At 38.4% G+C, this 24,392-nt stretch overlaps 2 protein-coding genes and 1 long non-coding RNA gene across 3 annotated transcripts; 2 read left to right on the plus strand and 1 right to left on the minus strand.

Annotated features, from left to right (window-relative positions):
• The first annotated feature begins 304 nt into the window (after positions 1-304).
• On the plus strand, positions 305-2,772 carry LOC121049508. The gene is made up of 3 exons (XR_005800531.1): positions 305-854; positions 1,350-1,459; positions 1,550-2,772. It is a non-coding gene; the product is annotated as an uncharacterized LOC121049508 (long non-coding RNA).
• Positions 2,773-3,824: 1,052 nt separating this feature from the next.
• Positions 3,825-6,465, plus strand: LOC112167005. The gene is made up of 3 exons (XM_024303941.2): positions 3,825-3,980; positions 5,752-5,923; positions 6,086-6,465. The coding sequence occupies exons 2-3, from the start codon at positions 5,753-5,755 to the stop codon at positions 6,152-6,154; spliced, it is 240 nt and encodes a 79-aa protein (XP_024159709.1). The 5' UTR covers positions 3,825-3,980; position 5,752; the 3' UTR covers positions 6,155-6,465.
• A 1,850-nt stretch (positions 6,466-8,315) lies between these two features.
• LOC112163937 (heat shock cognate 70 kDa protein 2) lies at positions 8,316-10,056 on the minus strand. Its single transcript, XM_040505949.1, is given in 3 exon segments — positions 8,316-8,859; positions 8,861-9,648; positions 9,838-10,056. Coding segments are annotated over 3 exon segments (1,551 nt in total).
• Between the last annotated feature and the right edge of the window lie 14,336 nt (positions 10,057-24,392).

The following is a 24,392-nucleotide window of genomic DNA, read 5'->3' on the forward strand; positions in this document are numbered from 1 at the left end:
AGACTGGAACTCCGAAGTAAGTGTCGAGTCACACTTTGCTTTTGACGAGCTGAACTTTTGATTTTGGGCTTAGGATTTGACATAGACATTTGGTAATGGGCTTGCTTCCATTTTTTTTGTAGGAGGCCCAATGACTCATTTGATTTTGAGTGGACACCCGATTTTGGTGAAGTTGTCGACATATTTGACTCCGAAGCTTGTATACCCATCAAGACGAGCTTTGAAATTGGAGCCAAAGATTTGATGTGGACCTTTGTAGAGTGGGCTTGCTTCCATTTTTTTTGTAGGAGGCCCAGCTGCTTAGTCTCCAATTCACTCCATATTTTTCGTTTTCTCCTCAGCTGTTCTGCTTCTTCTCTCTTCCAAACATCTTTCCAAACTCAGTAAGAACACAAGTTGGACCACGAGCTTCATCGAGTGAATTGAAGGTGGGGTTGAAGACGAAAACTGAATTGGAGATGGGTAGGAGCTTTCTCAAAGTGCTGGGAGATGGTTCTGCGCCTTTGTTCATGGCAAGAGAACATGTCATTGTTTGAACCTTGCAACTGACTTCACTATGCGAAGCCGGATGAGGATTTTGATTATATCTTCACTCCTTCGTTGGATTTGTGAACAAAAGAAGTCAAATTCTGGAATTGTCTTGCTTGTCAGAAACTTTGGGATTTCAAAATTGCTTCATGGCATTGGATTTTGGTTGAGGCAAATCTGAACAAGGCAGAGTGCAGTTGCTGTTTTGGTTGCCGATGAATTGGGAGCCTGTTTCGAGTCGCTGTTCCTCATTCTTTTGTAGCAACGTGATGCCCGCCAACTGTTCGATGAAAGGCCAAAGACATTCTCTGCAGAATTTGATTGAGGTAGTCTTGGTGAGCTTTGTCTTACTGACTTTTGCTTCTTCCCTTTCTCGATTGAACTTGTTCGCAACCCATCTTTATATTTTACTTTTGAGGCATCATACGAGTTCATCTTTTGGCCGCTTCACTTATCTTATCTTAAAGCAAGAGTCCAGTACATGCCATGATCATCTCCCTTATCAACATGCAGCTCTTGATATAGTTTTGTCTTCATCCAATTTTGTTTTACTTGATTAGGATGCATTTATGTAGCAATTGCTTTCATATTTTTGTTGATTCTGTCTCATGTGCCAATGCCATTTTGGAATAGTTCAAACACAAACACCCTTAGCCACTATGTGGCTTTGCAAAGGATGATTTGTCCATGCTTTATTAATTGCTTTGCAAAATCTAAAACTTGTTTGCTTTTTACAACTTGGTCACCATCCTTTTTGACGTAAAAGCCACTGCATTATATTTATGAATTTGACTTGGTCTAGTGATTTGCATGTCTTGCAGACTTTTGGCTTATTTGCTGTGCTTTTGGAAGAACCCACTTCTTTTCTTATTTGCTCAATTACACATCCGAAAGAAGGACAGGTGCCGCTTCGTCAGTACTTGTAGGATAGGTGCGTGCTTCGTCTATAGCAGCAGTAACTTCCCCGTCCCCCGTTGTATCAACTTGTACTCATTTGACAGAGCTCCCATGTGTGGTGCAGGTGCAGATGCAGACAAGAACTTTGACAACAAACACCATCTTGCCGTAACAAGGCTTTGAACACAACCTTGATGGAGGTGTACTGGATATACGCAGGACGCACCGCCATATAAGCATCGAAAAACAAAGTGAGGCAAGAATGGCGTTGTGGTTTTGATTTGTTCCAGAGAGACTATTGTGGGCAGTAGCTTGGCTTCTCCGTTATTGCTGATGTGGTAATCGCCTTGGTCATCAGCAGGAGATTATGAGGATAAGAGCAACAACAGACGCTCCAGAGAGACTTTGGCCATGCTCACCATTTGTTGTATTTGGGGTGACGTTAAAGATGACACCTACTAACGTCTGCATCATGAAAGAGAAAGCTCAGTAATTTCAGGTGATAATTATAATCATATGCCTGTGATTTATGAAGCTTTTTCTACTACAAAGTGGTTCTCCGTCAGGCTTCTCTTGAAAAGCTTTAAGGATGGGATGTTGTAGAGCTTCGACGTTGTGTGAACTCTCTCTTCTCTGTCTTGCCTCAATGTTGCTGGCTTTTGCTCTTTGATGTTGCAGTGCTTTCGCCTATTTTTTTTTTGCTCTCCAGTGTTTCTGCTACCCTCCCTCTCTCTTTGTTTTTTGCTTCTCTTTTTGCTGCCCTTTTTGCTTTTGCTCGCCTCCCCTCTGTTGCCCTTTCTGCTTCTGCTCGCCTCCCCCTTTCCATCAGTGTAGTAGCTCCTTTTATAGGGGAGTAATGGATGAGGTAGAGCTGAGGATGACTCCTATTTGAATTTGAAATGATTTGATATTCAAATCGGTTTGACCAAGTTTGGTGATGAGATTTGAATTGATTACAGTTAGCTTGACTTTTATCATAATTGAAGATCCACCTTGGACGTTGATTTGCATGCCTGCTTGTTCTCCAACTAATCATCCACTTGTTTTGATGGAGTCTGGTGGTTTTGAATTTGAATTGGGATGCAAATATCCAATAAACTATATTCACTCCAATTTAAACGATAAGGCTGTGCTACCCATGAAACCAAGTAGTCATCATATTGACTTGAACTGGTTCTGTATTTTGACCTACAGTACTCCATCTTTTGAACAAACATGTGAGTTTGTTATATTATTTCCACCCAACAAGCGACACATTGTATTTCTAAACGAAGGCCTTTATTGAATTGGGTTTGTATTTTTTTTTTCTTCATTTAAACAGCTGCGGTGCTGCTGGCGCAAGCTCATGCTCCCCCCCCCCCCCCCCCCCTTTCACGGCGGTGCCACATACCTTTACTTTTTTCATTCTCAGGATGTCAGCGGTGAAGCGAGCTGCACAGATGCAGTGCTTCCGAGCTAAGCCGGTTGCTCCTATTGTTCCGATTCGTGCAGTCCATCCCATTAAAGAAGCTGTTGTTGAAGCTTTGTCTAGTTCCAAGCGTAAGACGTCTATAGCCTTGATCACATATGGCAAGCGGTCTAAGCCAATGCATGTTTTGAATCTAGGGTTTTCTTTAGGTTTGCCTTTCATGGCCCATTTTTGTCGAAACCTGAAATTCCGGGTGTGTCATTTGTAATGCTTCCTTCATTTATATTAATGGATCGACACTCCCGTTTGATAAACAAAAAATATCCAAAAATGAAAATGTGAGAATTCCTTATTATTATCGAAAATTATGAAAATGAAAAATTCCAAGAATTTCAAAACTCCATCCGAGAAATAGGATTCAAAACATCAACTTTTTGAAATCGAAATTAAATTAGCAATTTCAATTCGAAATTATTTGAGTTGGAATTGGAACACCACGATCATTCCATTAAATCTATTAGAAATAACCTTAAATATAAGTGAAGACACTTACAATTATAAACAGTATAACCATGGTTAATTAATTAGAACCTAGCGATAATTGGGTCTATGATTTTGTTTCATACATTTATTTAGATTCAAGAATTCTTAGAAATATTATGATTTGAAGACATGGATGCATGTAATAAAATGTTTAAAGAATAAGTTATTGATTATATACATGGTTCGAAAAATGGCTAGGCTCTAGTCGGGTGGTGACCAGGGGACTAGCGCCTAGGCGGTTTTGTATTTTTTAATTTTAACTTTATTTTGATAGCTTTTATTTACGAAAGTTTTTACCCATTAATATTCCTTTTACGAAAGTTTGAACCGATGATATAAAATGCTAATTTGGGTTGAAAAACCTATTCGGTAACAGCTCATAAAATGAGCCCAAATAGTATTTCTCATCAGTCACGAGCCCAAATGGTCTTGAGGTCCAAATAATTTCATCTCATTAGTCAAGAAGAGGGCACTTCGTCGTCTCCAACTCAGCTGTATCTTTTTCAGTCCCCCATCTAAGAAAAACCTCCAACATCTCTGCAATCAACCCAGGAAAGCCATAGTGCCAGTGTCCCCTTCTTCTGCGATTAATCGAGACGATTCGGTAATTCACTATTCCTTCTTCTCTGTTTATCAAGCTCTCATTTCTCTGCTGCTAAAATTGGGTTTTGATTCTCTAGTCTAATAGAAGACCGTGCATGAATGAATGTGCTTCAGTCTTGCTATCTGATTTTGGTGCAAAGGGTGTTCTGTAAAATTGAGTCTGTAAATTTAATAGAATTTTATTGGGGTTTTACCCGTTTTCAAAATGATTTACTCTTCAACTGGGTCAATTTGTGCCCTCCGGTATACACCCTTTAACTATCTAGTTTTTGCTGATTTACACTAACTGGGAGAATTAGTGCTCACTCATTTCCTTTGCAACTGGGCTTTTGTTCATTATTGTTCTGCATCATATACCAGTATTTGTGTATGTTGATGTTCGTGTTGGTTTTCAAGCTTTACAACACTTCGTTGAACTTGGTGTGATTGTTTTAGAGAATGCGATCTTCTTGGACAAGTAATTTAAGTATTGTACATTGATCCTTGTTCAAGTGGTGTACAATGTTGCATTTTCAACCATAGATATACATGTTCTGTTGGGTTTTGGACATTACGTACAATTGGTGCTTGATTATGGTTTTCATTTATCATAATCTTTCTTTCAATTTCAATCCTCTGTGAGGCGCAGTTAGCAAGAAAAAGAAAATATAAAAAAACAGGGGATGCATGTTCATGATACAGTTGGACAAGAAACAAATACTTCATCTGAAAATCTATGCTTTACTACTAGCTGTATGAGATCTGTCAATGTTTTTAGTTGGTCAGAATTATAGAGCTTGCATTTTCGTTAGTTACTTGATTGTTTGGGTATATGATTTTATGCTGGTAATAAAATTATATTTGTTTTTGATTTAAAGAGTTGTGGTAACTTTATAGATGTGAATGTGATAATGAGAGTTTCATAGGGTTAATAGATCTGGAAGATTAAGTCCTTTTCTGACAAAATCGTTTTTGTGCAAGACAACTGAGATTCCAAATTCTTTTAGCCCATGCCTTGGGATCTATTATTAGTTAGTTTCTAGTTCTCAAATTCCCTCTTTTATACCTTTATCAGTGAGGTAGATTGGCAAATTTGATGGGCATCCACATTGTACTATGGTTTTGGATTTTGGTCGTGGAGATTTATTCCATTTTCTATACATTCTTTGTAATCAGTGATGGTTTTAGCAGAAGTATAAATCAGTATATGATGCTAAAATAACTTTTTTAAACAAACATTATTTGCTCTTTACTTATTGAGTTAAAACATAGCAGAATCAGGGATCCGGAATGGCTTACTCGCCTTGTTTACGATAAGTCTGTCTTTAGATGATATGAGGGGACTGAATCCTAATCTAGGGACAAATTGGGGTTTTGAAGTGATGAACTGCAACAGATTACAACATTTTACACTTTTCGCTGAAATATTTATATCCATGTAGGTGTGTAAACTCACATTTTTAGGTTTTTTACTCTGTCAGACGTTACATTCTTGCATAAATGCCTTTCACTTATGAGAAACTAGTTATGTTAGCTTAAAGAAAGAGGTAATGATAGTGGTCATTGATGGAAATGCACTGTCCATTATTTGAATAATTTGTTTGTATGCTTCACTATCCAAATGTGAAGTATGTGGTATTATACTGAGGATAGTTCATAATTATAAAAGGATGTCCAGTGATTCCTTTTTGTTGTAATTTTATTTGCCTTTAGATTGTGTGTCTGATCCTTGTTTCTATAATTGGGCGAGCCTGACAGTTTCTTGCTTTCTCACTTATTTGTGTTAATCACAGGATGGGTCGCAAAGCAGGTTCGATATACATTAATCCAAAGAAATTTGGTGCTTTTCACAAACCTTGCATGAAGGAAATGGTAACATTTCTCAGTTGCTTGGCTCTTAACAGCAACTGTGATGAGAAGTGTGTAAGGCAGAAGGACCTTTTGAGTACTTGTATGGATTCTCAGGTACATTTTAGATTTCCTTTGTTGTGGATTCTGCATGTTCACAGTTTCTTTCCCCCTTTTCTTTTCTCGTCCTTTTCTATTAGGCTTAAAATCTGTCCCTTTCTTCAATTAGCAAACTTTCTTCAAAGACTGTCTCTAAAATGTCTGGCTCCTTTGTTACAGAGCAAGAAAAACAAGTCAATGGGAAGCATTAATTACCACTTGCAGAGGCTGAGCAGGGGAAGGAAGTAATTTGTGTCTTGTAGAGAGCAAACTTATAACTAAGGTTTGATTCTTTGCAGTCATCGGGTGGCAGATGGTAAGTTAGGGAAGCTGTTCTATTGTTGCACCTTTAGAATGTTAACATATAATTCTCCATTTTGATTGTAGTGCCTAAGCTGTGAGAAATTATGGAGATATTATTTTCAACAATTCTCTTGTAGTTGAATGATATTTCAACGAATTTTGTAATAATATGTAAACCAGTCTTGAACAATTACTCCTCTAATTAAAGAAACATAATATCTGTAAGAAAAGTTTAGAGATGCTGAAATTGTAATTTACAAAGGTGTTACCAATATATGCTGAATTGGGTCAACATTCTCAGGTGCAGCAAATTCTGACGAACACATAAGCACAATGCAATTATGTTGGTTGTGTTTCATGCTGATCGATGTGTGTCTGAAAATGTTGAGCCAATTTAACATATGTCGGTTAGGGTTCTTGCTGTGCTTTGGTGTTTTCTTTTCATCTAAGATACAGAGAGAGATTTGACCGAAATATAGAAAAGATAAAAGACAGACAGAGACATCTAGTGAGATAGGGTTGGAGCTTTAGATGTGGTGTTTAATTTGAATGGAATTCCTGGTCACGGTTTTAAAAGCTTGTCGTCCAACCATTGTCATATAAAAGACATGAAGAGAAACACACCAAGTTCGATCATTTCCTTGTCACTGGATCTTTGAAGCACCAACACTTCATATTGGTGTCTTGGTGTCGTTTCATATGTTCGATATTTTCTTACAAGCCTCCAACTATGTTGGTTGATTTTGACTTCAGAAGACTTGGCATCAATATGTGTATTGTCATAATCGATATTAAGTAGCTCCTTTTCAATTTAGAATTATTTGATTATATATGAGCAATAAAGGCAAGAACGTGTATATATATATACACACAATATATATACAAATCCTATCCAGAGCGGAGCTCCGCTTTGAAAATTAACGTGTGAAGTTCGAGTTTTCGGTCACTTTTGGGTCGCATATCCACATCTCGACTGTTCAGTTTTTAGGTACTAGTGTATAGATCGTCTCTGAAAAATTTAAGCCAAAATGATGATCGTTAAGGCATTGATAAGTGCCTTAAAGCTAGTACGGTTCAGGTTGACAGATTCAGTCCGTCCATTGGTTTAAACGAGTTAGATGCCTTAATGATCATCAATTTGGCTGAAAATTTGCAGAGATGATCTATACAGTAGTACCTAAAAACTGAACGGTTGAGATGTGGATATGCGACCGAAAAGTGACTGAAAACTCGAACTTCACACGTTAATTTCAAAGCGGAGCTCCACTCTGGATATATATATATATATATATATATATATATATATATCAGATCCAATCTAGAGCGGAGCTCCGCTTTGAAATTAACATGTGAAGTTCGAGTTTTGGATCACTTTTCGGTCTCACATTCACATCTCGACCGTTTAGTTTTTAGGTACTAGTGTATAGATCGTCTCTGCAAATTTTCGGCTAAAATGATAATCGTTAAGGCATTGATAACTGCCTTAAAGCCAGTACGGTTCAGGTTAACAGATTCAGTCCGTCCATTGGTTTAAGCGAGTTAGATACCTTATCGATCATCAATTTGGCTGATGATACATATCATGTTTGAATTTTATCAGTCCTTTTCTTTTGATATTTTTCTATGACTATTGTCTTAGGTAAAAAAGCATCAAAGTTTTGATGGATTTGAATATGTTTTGCTAATTTTAGTATGAGAGAATTGGTAATTTCAATTCATTTTGTGTTATTTTGCAGTAGGTGAGGTAATCTTTTATATTTAAATTATTTTTTCATATTTTTTAATTGTCGACAACGTATCGTATCTTAATCAATCATATCGTGTCGTGTCATCGTGCGTATCGCATTTGGTATTGTCTAAGCTCGAATAGTGATAAATTTCACAATAGAAGTTTCGACCTCATTTAAATCTAGGCAAAACAATGAATAGAAGGTTCAAGATTATAGAATGCAAGAGATAAACAACCATATTATTCATTAAGAGATTCTTAGGTAGGGCAGCCGTACCACGTGGCGGTAGGGCTGCCCAATCACGACCTTGCAGGGGGTGTTTTTGGTATATTGCTTTATTAAAAGAGGGCTAATTTTGAGATATGCAAAGTTCTTTCTTAATTTTGATTGGGTTGCCCACCCTTGTTATATTTGATTGTGATGTTATTTTTCTTACTTGATAGCTTTTCCTCTGCAGAGACATTCAAAATTCCATTGACCTCGATCTTAAAGCTAACATTAATCTGAAGTAAAGCCCTAGGAGCAGGATGGAATCCTGAAAGCTCAAATGTACCCAACAACATGTTTTCTTGGACTTTTGTTCTTTCGCCCTCATACACATTAATAGTCACACCTTCTTGTCTATCACAGGTAGTTGTGTAAGTTCATTCTTTCTCAGTGGGAATGGTAGTGTTTTTTGGGATGATAATAGATATAATTCCTCCTATAACCTCCACACCGAGGGAAAGTGGAGTGACATCCAACAACAGCAAGTCATTGACCTTCTCAAACTCACCGTCCAAAATTGTAGCTTGCACGGCGACCCCATATGCAACTACTTCATCAAGATTGGTGTTCTTGCAAAGCTCCTTACAGTTAAAAAAGTTTTGCAATAACTGTTGTACCTTTGGAATTCTAGTAGAACCACTGATAAGAACAACCCTCGTCCATTTTAGCATCTAAAAAACACTTCTTCACAGGCTCCAAACATGTTTTGAAGAGATCCATATTGAACTCCTCAAATTTTGCTCTGGTTATTTCAGTGTAAAAGTCAACATCCTCGAATAAAGAATCAATATCAATTGTGGTTTGAGCAATCGAAGAGAGTGTCCTCTTTGCTCTCTCACAAGATGTCCTCAATCTCCTCAATGCTCTAGGATTATTGCTAAGGTCCTTATTGTTCTTCCTCTTGAATTCTTGGGCAAAATGATTCACCATGTTATTGTCAAAATCTTCACCCCCTAGATGAGTATTTCCAGTAATAGCTTTTACCACAAAAACTCCCTCTTCTATTGTGAGAAGAGAAAAATCAAAAGTACCACCACCAAGATCAAAAACAAGAACATTCTTTTGACCAACATTTGTGCATAATTTGTCAAGACCATAGGCAATGGCAACAGTTGTTGGCTCATTGATGATGCGCATGACATTCAAACCAGCGATAACACCGGCATCCTTTGTGGCCTGACGTTCAATATTATTAAACTATGCGGGGACAGTTATAACAGCATTTTTTACCATCAATCCAAGGTAGGCCTCAACTATTTGATGCATCTTATAGAGAACCATGGAAGATATCTCCTTAGCAGAAAACTGCCTCTCCTTACCCTTGTAGTTGATCACAATCTTTGGCCTATTCCACATATCTCTATGCACCTTGAAAGGCCATAGCTTCATGTCATTCTTGACACATGCATCACTGAATTTCCTACCAATCAGTCGTTTTGCATCTAAAATAGTGCAAACAAAAGCATATATGAGAAATTAATACATTCTAGCTTTAGACAAGTAAACATTCACAATCAAAAGAATAAAGTATGAAAGGTAAGCTGAAGGACAGAACTTAGAATTATGTAGTGCTCATATAATTAGAAGGGGTATCATATCAAACAACATCAATAACTTTGATGAAACCACCTCGAAAACAGTGTTGATGGGGTTCATAGCGACCTGGTTTTTGGCGGCATCACCAATCAAACGTCGAGTGTCTGTAAAAGCAACATAGGATGGCTTTGTTCTGTTGCCCTGCTCATTGGGTATGATCTCAATGTGATTGTTTTGCCAAACGCCAACGCATGAATATGTTGTTCCGAGATTGATACCAATAGCTAGAAGTTTGCCTTTTGCAGCTAATGCCATTGTTGAAAGCTTAAACCAAATGCAAAGAGAATTGGTGAAGAGAGAAAGGATGAGACGGTGTAAGAGGATTGAAACCAAATACAAAGAGAATTGGTGAAGACAGAAAGCTAGGATGAGACGGTGTAAGAGGATTGAAATTATATAATAGCATGGTTATGCTGGCCTACAAGGTAAGTCAAATCCTTGTTTAACAAGAAATAGGAAATCTTAATTGACACAGGAAATTTTATATTGTCAACGAGACAAAATATTTTTGAACACAATGGGAAAGTAGTAGGATAAAGTTAAAAAGACCAAAACGCCAACTCTGGAGTTCTAGTTGGGACTTGTTTTGCTAGAGCAAAAAATGTCCAAAATCAAGCCGACGGTTTCTTGCTTTTGATGCTTTATATATACCCTTTCATTGGCTTCCTTGCCGATTTGAACCCTATTTTCCAACTGAAGTTTTGTAGCAGTGTTGCTTATATTTCCATCAAGGTCTACTGATAGGGACAAGTGTCAAACATGATATAGTAATTATTTGGACAATTCTTCATGTCCATGGCATTGTCAGTGTTCTTTACTAATTTAAGAGAAACACTCAATTAAATAGAATATGAGATTATATAGATGCAATAGGTAGCCAAGGTCTTAGCAGTACGACCAAGAAAGCATTCTGATTTCTGAAGAACTTATTATGAAGTCATAAGCTATAAAGACAGACACGATACTTCCTAGACCCAAAGAATAACAGGAGAGCAATTAGTCAAAACTGAAAGAGTGATACAATCAGCTAAAGAATGAAATGTTAATGCTTGATACAATACACATCAGTAAGCATCCAGAGAAAAGTAGTAAACATTGAAAATTTGAAGCAAACTCAAAATTAAAGTTCTATACTTGCATAAGGGAGAAAATGAAAAACCAAAAGGCCAAAAACACCTAACATACAGAGGTGGAGTTGAACTAATGATGTAGAACGACAAGGATCGAAGAACAGCTCGATTGTAAAAAGGGAAAACCTGGTTCGCTGCAAATTTGGCATCCGGTGTCCGAATCATGATTGCTATACCTTTTCGGAAAAAGAACGACGCTAGGAACAAAACTCATCTCTTTACCATGATGTGTGAGCTTTTTTGGGCTTTCGGGATAGTTTCGGGTCTCAAAACTGCGATTTACTATTTTTTAGAATTTTCGGTTTTCTAGTTCGTTTTGGATTTGTTTTGTTTTAACCCGTGGGCTATAGAGTTTCATTGTTAGTCACCCTAGGGTTTCTTTTCTCATATATAAGCAACCTTAAATGGCTGCATAACCGATCTTTTATCATATTATCAATCAAATTGAGAGTTTTCTCATTTATCTCTAGCGGACTCTAGATTCTTTATTTTAGGTTTATTGCTTGTAAACCTAGGGTTACTTTTCCGACTGCATCAGGTGGTATCAGAGTAGGTCTTCCATGTCTCTCCTATTTACCTTGGTAGCAATGGGTGATGTTACAAGAGCGGATCTTGATGCTCTTACCGCTTCTCTTACCGGAGCATTTACCGCTACCATCAACACCGTGAACACATCTGTGAACAATCAGATTGGAGAAATTCGTGGAGTGTTGGAAGGGAGGAACAACAACAATTGGAATAGAGGCGGGGAATGAGGCCAGCGAGCTAGGGCTCCACGTGATGTTGTTGTTGATAATAATTCGGAATCTGATTTCGAAGAAGAAATTGTGCAACATGAACAACAAGGACAAGTTGACTAGGATTACAAAGTCAAGGTTGAAATTACCTTCTTTTCGGGCAACTTAAGGGTGGAGGATTATCTGGATTGCAGATTCAGGTGGGTAGGTTCTTTGAGATTATGGAGGTTCCTGAACACAAGCAGGTTAAGCACGTTGCCTAGTGTTTGAAGAGTACTGCTGCAGTTTGGTGGGATAAGTTGCAACATACTGGGCAAAAGCAGAGGAAGCAGGGCATTAGAACATGGCGAAGAATGAAACAGCTGATGATGGAAAGGTTCTTGCCGGATGATTATGAGCAAATTATGTACAGGATGTATATTGATTGTGTCTAGGGCACTAAGACCATGGATGAGTACACTGCTGAGTTCTTACACTATTTATAGCGTAATGAACTAGGAGAAACTGAAAGTCAGAAGGTGACTCGCTATATCAGTGGGCTGAAGTCAGCCATTCAGGAGAAAATTGGGTTGCAAACTGTGTGGGCTGTGACAGAAGCTTCAAGCCTAGCATTGAAAGCAGAATTATTAGAGAAGCCTTCATGAGCTTCTTCTTTCCAGAGGTATACCTATCGAAGGAGCACAGAGTTGGTGAACTCCTCAGCTAGCAAGGGTAAATCCATACAGCAGAATACAGAGAGTGCTTCTAGGGCTTCTAATCCTCCTTTTAAAGGGACTTGCGGTTCTAGCAGTTCTAGTGGTGCTCAAAATAGGGTCCCAAATTAGAAGCCTAATAATCCTTATGCTAGGCCTCCAACAGAAATCTGCTATAAATGCAACAATTCTGGGCATAGGTCTAATGTGAGTCCTGAGAGGAGACAAACTAACCTTATGGATGATTATGATGAAGATGATGAATAAGTTGGAAGAGGTGATGAATATGAAGGTGTTAAGTCTGCGGTGAAGGAGTCTCCTGAAAAGGTTAATATTGTGTTATAGAGGATCTTATTATCTCCCAAAGAAGATGGGTAGCAGCGCAATATTTTCATATCACTATGTTCCATTAATAACAAAGCGTGCAATTTGATTGTGGATAATGGGAGCTGTGAAAATTTTGTAGCTAAGAAGTTGGTGGAGTATTTACAATTACCTACACAGCCCCATGAGGCACCTTATTCTTTAGGGTGGGTTAAGAAAGGTCCACAAGTTCGAGTTGTTGAATCCTACAAAGTACCTATATCCATTGGTAAGCATTATAAGGATGAAGTGTTGTGTGATATTATTGATATGGATGCTTGTCATATTTTATTTAGGCGACCTTGGCAATATGATCTGGATGTGACTTACAAAGGCAGAGATAATGTGATGATGTTTATGTAGAATAGTCATAAAATTGCTATGGTTTCTGTGTATCAGTTTGAGAAAATCTGGTGGAAAGAAATGGGAGAGTTTTATGACTTTGTCTAGCAGTGAATTTGAGATGGAGGAAGCCTTTAAAGAACCTAAGGTTATCTGTCCAGTGGTGATTAAAGGGTTGTTGACTGCAGAAAAGGAAGATATGGTGATCCCTAAGGAAGTGCAGAAGATGTAGGGAGAATTTGATGAGCTAATTTCAGATGAGCTGCCCAACGAGTTACCACCTATGAGGGACATTCAACATCAGATTGATTTGGTTCCTGGAGCTAGTTTATCGAATCTTCCCCATTATCGCATGAGTCCCAAGGAGAATGAGATTTTGAGGGAGCATATTGAAGACTTGCAGAAGAAAGGGTTTATTCGTGAGAGTATGAGTCCTTGTGTAATTTCAGTTCTCCTTGTTCCTAAGAAGGGCAATCAATGGTGGATGTGTGTTGATAGCCAGGTCATAAATAAGATAACTGTGAAGTACAGGTTTCCTATTCCTCGTTTGGAGGACATGCTTGATGAGCTGGAGGGTTCCAAGGTATTTACAAAGATAGATCTTCAAAGTGGTTACCACTAGATTCGAATCAAGCCAGGGGATGAGTGGAAGACAGTTTTTAAGAGCAAGGATGGCTTATATGAGTGGATGGTGATGCCATTGGAGTTGTCTAATGCACCTAACACCTTTATCAGGCTTATGAACCAAGTTCTTCGTGCTTTTATTGTTTATTTTGTTGTGGTGTATTTTGATGATATATTAATATATAGCAGGACCAAAGAAGAACATCTGGTACACTTGAGGCAGGTTTTGGGAGCTTTACAGAAAAATAAATTATACATGAACTTGAAGAAGTGTATTTTCTGTACCAACAAGCTGTTATTTCTGGGTTTTGTGGTTGGAGAAGAAGGCATTTAGGTTGATGAAGATAAGGTACAAACTATAAGAGAATGGCCAGCTCCAAAAACAGTTTCTAAGGTGCAGAACTTCCATAGTTTTGCTACTTTCTATAGGAGATTTGTAAGAAATTTCAGTACCATTACTACTCCTATTACTGAATGTTTGAAGAAAGACAAATTTCAATGGGGAGAAGAATAAGAGAAGAGCTTTGCTTTAATCAAGGAGAAACTTTGTACTGCATAGGTTCTTGCTCTTCCTAATTTTGACAAGGTGTTCAAGGTTGAATGTGATGCTAGTGGCGTGGGAGTAGGTGCTGTGTCGTCACAAGAGAAGAGGCCAATAGCTTTCTTTAGTGAAAAGCTCAATGAAGCTCGTCAGAAGTGGAGTACTTATGATCAGGAATTTTATGCAGTGTTACGGGCATTGAAGCAATGGGAGCACTACTTAATTAAGAGAGAATTTGTATTGTTCACTGATCATCAGGCCTTGAAGTACCTTAATAGTCAGAAAACTGTGAACAAGATGCATGCAAGATGAGTGAGTTTTCTGCAGAAATTTCGTTTTGTAATTCAGCATAAATTTGGTACTCTTAATAGGGTGGCAGGCGCTTTCAGTAGGAGGGCTTCCTTGTTGGTCACTTTAGCTAAGGAGATTGTGGGTTTTGATCTCTTGAAGGAATTATACAAGGAAGATGTTGATTTTAAGGAGATTTGGGCCAAGTGCAGTAGCAATCATGCAGTTGCAAATTTCTATGTGAATGATGGTTATTTATTCAAGGGCAATCGGCTTTGTGTTCCTAGTTCATCATTAAGGGAGAAACTGATCAGAGATCTGCATGGAGAGGGTTTGAGTAGACACTTGGGCCGAGACAAAAATATTGATAGCCTTGAGGAGAGGTATTTCTGGCCACAGCTGAAGAAGGATGTAGGAGTTATTGTAAGAAAGTGCTATACCTGCCAGGTTTCTAAGGGTCAGTCCCAAATTACTTGTCTTTATTTACCTTTACCTGTTCATGAAGATATTTGGCAGGATCTTATTATGGACTTTGTGTTGGGATTATCATGTACCCAAAAGGGTGTGGATTATGTATTTGTGGTAGTTGACAGGTTCTCTAAGATGGCGCACTTTATAGCTTGTAGAAAGACTGCTGATGATTCAATATAGCCAAATTTATTTTTTAGGGAGGTGGTTCGTTTGCATAGAGTGCCCAAGTCCATTACTTCTGATAGAGACACAAAGTTTCTTAGTCACTTTTGGATTACTTTGTGGAGGATGTTTGGAACAGCTTTAAATAGTAACAGCACAGTTGATCCTCAAACTGATGGGCAGACAGAGGTTACTAACAGAACTTTGGGCAACACGGTCAGGAATGTTTGCGGAGATAGGCCCAAACAGTGGGATTATGCTTTGCCACAGGTGGAGTTTTCTTATAACAGTGATGTGCATAGTGCCACAGGGAAGTCACCATTCTCATTAGTTTACACTACTATTCCTCGACATGTGGTTGATTTAGTGAGGCTTCCTAAAGTTCCTACTGTTAGTGTTGCTGTTGAGGGCATTGCTAGGGATGTGCAGGCTATTAGAGAAGAAGTTAAGGCCAAGTTCGAAGAAACTAATGTCAAGTATAAAGCTGCAGCTGACAAACATTGAAGAGTTAAAGTGTTCCAAGAGGGCGATGACATGATGGTGTTTATGAGCAATGAGAGGTTTCCTGTTGGTACCTGCAACAAGCTGAAACCAAGAAAATATGGACCTTTTAAGGAGCTGAAGAACATCAACGACAATGCTTATGTTGTTGCACTTCCTGATTCCATTGGCATTTCTGACACCTTTAATGTTGATGATCTGCATGAGTTTCGTGGAGATGAGGTTCTTTATCCTGAAGAGAACTCAAGGTCGAGTTCTTCGGAGATGGAGGAGACTGATGTAGAATGGATGGCGAGAAGGATTGAACAACAGCTCGATCAATCAAAAGGAGAACCCGGTTTGCTGCAAATTTGGCATTCGGTGTCCAAATCATGATTGTTATACCTTTTTGGAAAGGGAACGACACCAGGAACAAAATTCATCGCTTTGCCACGACGTGTAGGCTTTTTAGGGCTTTCGGGCCTCAAAACTACGATTCACTATTTTTCAAAATTTTTGGTTTTCTAGTTTATTTTGGATTTGTTTTGTTTTAACCTGTGGACTTTAGGGTTTCATTGTTAGTCGTCCTAGGGTTTCTTTTCTCATATATAAGCAACCTTAAACAGCTGCAGAACCGATCTTTTATATATTATCAATCAAATTGAGAGTTTTCTCATTTATCTCTAGTGGACTCCAGATTATTTATTTTAGGCTCATTGCTTGTAAACGTAGGATTACTTTTCCAACTGTGTCAACTAACTGAAGTGCATAGTACAACAACAAGCAGAATATACTAAGAAGCAGAATTTTATGTGTAATAAAAAGCAGAATATACTAATAGAGTCACCTAATTATACAGGCTTTAGAAAAAAATGAAAAAAAAAAAAAAAAAAGATCGTCAAACACTAACCCCAAGACCAATTCAGTAACTCAATGAGAGAGAGAGAGAAACTATACTGAGAGATTTACGTACTTCTTGAATGAAATAGAGACAGAAATATAAAGAGGGAAAAGATTGAAGAAACACTGTTGAAATACCCGACTCACTTCGATAGTGGACATGGATCAGAATAAGCAAGCAACAGTGTTCGATGCTGACTCTCCTGGCGGGATGCTTCAGCTGATCAAGAAGGGCACTTAAATTGGTAAGCCCTTTTCGCTTGGTGAAAAGGCCAGCGGAAAAAAAAATAAAGTTGGGGCCTTTTTCATATATAAATACATAAAGTAAGGCCCAAGAAATAACTGGCCCAACCAAAGAAAAATGTAGAAGTACAGATTTGGTGCATGTCAATTGCCAAATTACGGAGTGGAACCCTAATTACTCAAGCTCAGGTCTTAAGAGTTGGAGATTCAAGAGTTGAACAGTCTCTTTTAGGTTTTTTTTTTTTTTTTTTTTTTTTTTTTTTTTGTGTGTGTTGAAAATTTCTATTTTTATTTATTTATTTATTATTATTTTATTTTTTTACGTAAAAGATAATAAAAGTGCTCAATGAAATGCTTACAAAAAAAAAAATGAGGCAGGCTATGTACCCTAATCATATATTTTGGCCTTGGGCGAAAGCTTTGAATTTTTCATCGCCTAGCTCAGAGGCTTAGGATTGCATTTTGAACTATGTCAGCGGATTGAACTAGACTCAATTAAATCAATCCGTTTAAGAGGATTAATTATATATATTGCATTAATTGAATCAACACTAGCCCAGGGTATATATATATATGTTTGTTTACATCTTCTTGAGAATAAATGGAGTAGAACTATGCTGTTTCCAATTATTGTAAGTTGACTCCATCCCACCTCATAATGCTTGATTCATGCAAGTTTGTAACATAAAGTGGGCAATTTAGGTCCAACCATGAACCAAATGTTTCTCATTTGCACCATAAAGATATCAAGCTCAAAAGTGCACCACTGATTACTACTGGTGGGGCAATATACTTGTCTAATATATCTGTCTACGCGCAAATTAACTTTTTGCATGAGAGAGAGCATATGATCAAGTAGTTCAAGGCTGCAATTTGCTTCCTTTTCCAACCAAATATCTCCACATGCTTATGATGAAGATTCAAGGTTGGCTTTTTGGCATGATAATGAGCGAAAGACCGTACGCAGCTAGTCATATCTGAGTCAGTGAGAGTTTGGTAAATAAAAATGGATGGCAGAGAATTAGATTCCATATATGACGCCACTAACCACTAACAAACCAGCCAACCAACGATCAGTACTAGTCTTTTCGATCGAATCCGTATGGAATTTATAAGAACGAACAAGTAGAATCTTCCACGCGTTTTAGGATAAAATCAGCAGCAGGGAGCACGATAATCGATTTCCATGCAATGATAAATAATGCCCAAACAAAAAGATAGATTATGATTCTTCGAGATAGCTAGCTCCACCCATGCATATATATATAAATTAACTACGTATACGATAACTTAAAGGGTTAATGCTCATACACCCCAAATTTGGGAAAATACTTCTCATACACCCCAGTGTATTATTTTTGTTCCCTTTTACACAACTTTTTCTCACTTTCTTTCCAACCTACCCGTCTCCCTACCATTAGTACCCCTTTTGTGGTTTTGGTCTGTTAGAGTCTGCATCTGCATATGTCTCTTTCATAAATTTATATATATGTTGTTTTAGAAACGTGGTGGGCCCATCAGAGTTTGTTTCATTTGAATATATGTATGAAGCTGACAGTCATCCTCTAATTCGAAAGGTAAACAGTACAATTTACTATTCATAATTTCAATAGTAGACAGACTTGAGCTTGTTGCTATATGCAAACATACTACTAAAGAACTGCAGAAAGAGAGAGAAAAACTGAGAAAATTAAAAACCTATCGGGACAGCCTTGATAGAGAATCTCCCAATTACTGGGATATTATTTATAGACTTCAGACTAGAATCTATAAAATAGAAGAAGAGATAGAAAATCTCCTATATGTTCTGAAAGAGGAACAAAAACCTCTGAATTATTTGAGCATTGGTTAGATCCGCACCTCACTGGTATCAGAGCTTGTAAAAGGCTCAAAGGAGAACCCCTCCTTAATGGGGACAATGTCAGAATTGTTATTAGAGAAAATAAATTCTCTACTAAAAGCTTCTGATGAGAAATATCAGAAGATGTTACTAGAAATATCTAGATGTCAGTCGACACTAGAAACAATACCTGTTATAATCCACCAATTAGAAAGATTGGAAAACAAACTGGATTATATCAAAGATCTTCCAAAAACGGAAGAAGAAAGACTGACGAGTGTCAGTAGAAAAATCAAAGAACAGCAAAAAACGCTGGAATCTATACTGAAGGACAAGAAATTGCCTACAGTAAAAAAGAAGACTAATGGGTTCAAACCATTAGAGAAACCAGACTCAAATCGTGTTCCTAACATGATTTTTCTGGAACCATCTACTAGTCATACTAGTATCCGGTATGAAAACCCGGAAAATACAGAAAAAAGAGAAATGAAGATGTTAAGCATCTTTGGAAAAAAGAAAGGAGTTCAACTCCTAAATTCTGAAGAATTTGAATACAATGAAATCGAGCATGAGGTAAAAAACTCCTCAATTCCAAAGCTAGATTTCAAACAGATCTACCGACGGGGAGCATTTGACCTGATGGACAGCCATCATTTCAAAATACTTGAATTCACAACCCCCTCAACAACAGGAGAAACAGATCTCTTGATGATCACCCCTGCTGAAGTTGCCAGAGCACAAGCAAAGCAATACCAATTTATGCACATTGGAGCAGTCCAAGTCGGCATAAAACTATTGGCAAGAGAAGGCATCAACTGTTCAGTCCTATGTGTCCTACAAGACAACAGATTGACAGACTTCCAAGCTAGTCTGTTGGGAACTCTAGAAGCATCACTATGCAACCAAGTAGCATATTTCAACTGCTTCCCCAACTTTTCAACCAGCTTGAAGGATGCAGCCCACTGCCTCAGACTGAGAGTCAAGACAGACGGGATCTCAATGAAAGAAGAAATGCAAGAATTGGCAATAGTATACAGAGTGTACTATAAACTGATGAGCACCACAGTGGAACCAAAGACAAGGATCTCCAACATCCCTGGTCTCACTACTGGATTCCTCACCAGCCAGAAAAACCATTCACAGCAGATTCATAAGGTTGCTTGGAATGAAGTAACTTTTCCTCTTGAATGGAAACTGTCCGGTCCAAAAAAGCTGCCGGAACGAGCAAAAGCAAAGATCTACGAGAGTAGACGCACTGGAGAAATCAGCCTCAACTTTGAAGATCACAGGAAAAGTGATGTCTGTCCTGAAAACATCAGGATAAACAGCAATCTTCTGAGAAGAAGCTACAGCACCAAAGAAGCCGGTGTCAGTGGTATAAAACCCACTATTGAAGAACCAATATCAGAAGAAGATCTGGAAGCTGATCTATGCAGACCAGTCCATATGCTCAGAGCTGAGAAGCTCTATGATCTTTACAAAGAAGCTGAGAATTGTGAAAGTCCTGAACGATTAGAAAAACTAATCGAGGAAATGAAAGAATTCAAATGCAGAAAGACAAGAAAAGTCTTTCCTTACCAAGATGTTGAAATGGAAGAAGGAGGAAGCTCCAGAACTTTCATAAAAAAAGAAACAAGGGAAATGAAACTCCCAGTTCAGAAAGCCCCCACGGGTAAAAAAGGAGAAAGAAATTCTCAAAGATTCGTCCCCGAGGACAATCTGCCAAGAGTCCCGATCACGAACTATGGCATCTGGTTGAATCTAGACAAGAGTCTAGACAAAAGAAAAACCATTGACCAATGGGTAGATAGCCTGATGATGGCTTCTGCTCTGACCCTTGGAAAATTTGAAGCACCAGATTTGCAGGTGTACTATGAAACTACTCTCACTGGAGTAGCAAAAAAGTACTACCTATCTTTCAAAGAAACTACCAGAGGAAGAGACTGGCTTGAAGAGATAAAAAATTCAAAGTCTCCGTATGATTTTGCAGTACCCCTGTACGATCAATTCTGTGGAGATCTCTCAAATCTGAGTGAGAAAGCCAAAGAAACGGCAAAGTCGAATATCTATGCTCTCAAGATCTGTGACATGAGATATTTCGAAGAATACCTGAATGAATTTCAGGAATATTACTGTACAATTGGTGAACTAGAGAATACTGATCTAGTTAATCTGTTGCACAGAAAGCTCCCTGAACCATGGAGAACAGCTGTGAGAGAAAGCATAGCTGAAAAACCAATTGAAAGATTTTCAGTTGGAGGAATTGCCGACAGAATCCGGCAACTACTGAAGGAGCAATGCAAAGCCAATCTTAGAGCTAAGATGGCTAAGAAGCAACTCAAAGGAGTTGAAAATTTCTGTTACGGAATACTGGATATGCCCACAAACTGGGGATGTCATGAATCCAAATTCCACAGAAAGAAGAAAAAAGAAAAATATTACTCGAAAAAATTCAAAAAGAGTAATCAGAGAAAGAATTGGAGATTCAAGAAAAGCTCCAATTACAAGAAGCAACAGGATGAAGATCTAAAAAAGAAATTCTTCAAGAAAAAGAAGAATACTCAGCAGCATAAACAACCTAGCAAAAAAGCTTGCAGATGTTGGTTGTGTAAAGCTGAAGGGCACTATGCCAATGAATGCCCGGAAAAGGGTAACAGATCTACTAAAGCTCTCTTTGAAGAATATGAGCAAATAGTAGAGGTAGCAAACATGAAAGGCTACGAAATAGCCTATTCTGATGATGAAGATGACGACAGGTCAGTCTATTCTGCCTGGTCTGAAGAAGAAGAAAGTTCATCAGAAGAGTCTGAGATAGATTCTGAAGTAGAGTACTTCGAATCCAGACCAATGAACGTTTTGAAAGTCAAAAACTGGGAAGAAAGCAAGACAGAATCCTTCATGTCTTCTTATCAGGTGAACCCTGGTTCATTCGTCTGTGACTACTGCTTATGTCACGAGAAGAATGGTCTCCCTATGTTCTGTGAAGAGTCTAAAAAGACGTATCACAAAGAATGCTTCATAGCTGAAGCAAGAAGAAAAACCAAGAATGGTCTTGTCAGCCAATGGGTTGAGCAAGAATATGAAGAATATTTCGCTGAGAAAAAAGCGAAAGAAGTTGAAACTCTGTTCCAGGAAACCATGGAACAAACAAAGAATGTTGCAGCAACTGTAGTCCAAGAAACGACTATGGAACAACCATCTTCCTCAGAAATAAAGGAAGAAATCATCGGTGAAGAAACAATCGATGAAGATATTGAACTGGTTGAAATACCAGAAAATATCCATCTCTTAGAAAGACAAGAGATAGCTGCGGATACTGATACATGGGATCTACTTGGCCAACCTTCCGGCAAGTTTGATTACAAAGTCAAATATGATCCTCCCCCCTGGTTCAGTAATCCAGACAGCAAGAAGATAACTCCTACAGATTGGGATGATGATGACAAATCACCCACTCAGGAAAATGTTCCAGAAGAATGTAAACCATTCATTCCAACGGAACAAGCTCAAGAAAATGAGCCTCACCAATCGAAAGCCGTCTCTACAAGTAGATACAGCAACTACATAGAGATCGGACTCAAGTTCCCTGATCACAGGAAATATCATCTACATGCTTTTGTAGATAATGGATCAGGTTTTACTGTTGCAAAGAGATTTGCAATTCCAGAAGAACTCTGGAACGAAGACAAGAAAAAGTCAGCTACTGGTGTTACATTCGATGGAAGCCATCTCACCATGAAGAAAGTAGCAAAAAATGTTCATATCACCATTGGTGGAGGAACATTTATCATCCAGAATGTTTGGCAATCTGAAGGCCAAGGATCTGATTTCTTGTTGGGCAATGATTTTATTCTCCAACAAAGATTCATTCAGGATGAAGAAGCGATAGGCTTCAGAAAAGGAGAACGGGTGTTCTGGGCTGACCGCCTCCCACATGCATTCAGTGTGACCGGTCCCGGTTTTACTACTCAGTATCAGAGATCGCAACAGAATAGTGGTGATCTTACCCCCTACAAACCCAAATTTCAACCCATACTCCAAATCAAACAACAAGAAGAACTACTTGTTGAAGAATCTTCAGAAGAAGAAGAAGAAGCTAGTGAAGATGAAGAAGCTAGTTTCATCCACGAGCACAACCTCAAGCACTTTCAGAACAAGCTTGAGTCTCAACAAACTCCCACTCTTGACAAAATCAAGAAACTACTCGAGCAGAATGTGGACACAAATCCTCAAAAGTTTTGGGAAAAAGACCCAGTGGTCTGTGAATTGAGATTGCATGACATGAATGCTATCTGCCATGTCAAAGCCATTCCTCAGTACAAAGAGGAAGATCAAAAAGAATTCAGAAGTGATATTGAAGATCTCCTGAAGAAGAGATTAATTCAACCTTCCACTAGCCCTCATCATGCTCCAGCATTCTACGTGAGAAATCATGCAGAGAATCTAAGAGGAAAAGCTAGAATGATTATTGACTATAGAGATGTCAATAAGAAGACTGTCAAAGACGGATATCAGATCGCTCAAGTCAGAGTCCTGATCAACCAGCTCAGAGGAGCTAAAGTCTTTTCGAAATTCGATGCAAAGTCGGGTTTCTGGCAGGTCAAGATGCATCCTGAGAGTGTACCTCTCACTGCATTTGGAACACCACAAGGTCATTACGAGTGGCTAGTAATGCCTTTTGGTCTCAAGCAAGCTCCCTCAATCTTTCAAAGAAAGATGGACAACATCTTCAAGCATGTAGCGGAGTTCTGCGTCGTCTACATAGATGACATCCTGGTCTTCTCCAAAAACAGAGAAGAACACATGAAGCACCTCCACGAGGTAGCAAAGCTGATAGTCCAGCATGGAATTATCCTAGGTGAGAAGAAAATCTTCTTTATCCTCGATGAAGTTGATTTCCTAGGAATAAACATCAAGAATGGAGTCATAAAGCTCCAACCTCACATCCTTGAAAAGATCTGGAAGTTCCCAGACAAAATTCCTGATGCTAAGAGTCTAGAGAGATTCCTTGGTGTCATAAATTATGGGAGAGATTTCATCCCTAGAATCTCAGGGTTAACAGCAATGTTATCTCCCAAGACAAGTTCCAAAAGGAAATGGAACTTCACAGAAGACGATGAAAAGATCGTGAAGCAGATAAAAAACCTCTGCAAGAACCTCCCTCCTCTTCAACAACCAGAAGAGAATGATGAAATTATCCTCCAGACAGATGCGAGTGATAATTACTGGTCCGGTGTTGTTCTGGCGAGAGCGCCTGGAACTAACATTGAAAAGATCTGCAAATTTTGTAGTGGCAAGTTCAGCCCTGCAGAACTGAATTATCCCACAGGGGAAAAAGAGATTTTAGCTGTCAAGAAAACAATTTTAAATTCTCCAGCTTATCTGGGAAAAACCTTTACTGTCCGCACCGATTGTGCTAGAGTAAAGAATTTTAAAAATTTTAAACTTGACAAAGCTGCTGATAGAGGAAGATTAGCCAACTGGCAATTGTTTCTTAACCAATATGATTATACTGTTGAATTAATTGCAGGAAACAAGAACTATCTTCCAGACGCATTGACCAGAGAACTGGCAATGTTCAGCCAAAGAGAAGACGACGAAGGTCGTAATCCCAGAAGCAGAAGGACTGGGAAAGAACAGGAATCTGAAGAAGATCCAAAAGAAACCAAGGAGAAAATCCTTAAAAGGTTTCTGCTAAGCTCAAAAGGCTTGGCCTCAACTGATCAATCCCAGGGTAAAGGATTGGCTAGCCCGTCTCAAACGGCAGACGGTAAAGGC

Source organism: Rosa chinensis, chromosome 5 (genome assembly GCF_002994745.2).
Source record: "Rosa chinensis cultivar Old Blush chromosome 5, RchiOBHm-V2, whole genome shotgun sequence".
In the NCBI taxonomy this organism is placed as follows: Eukaryota; Viridiplantae; Streptophyta; class Magnoliopsida; order Rosales; family Rosaceae; genus Rosa; species Rosa chinensis.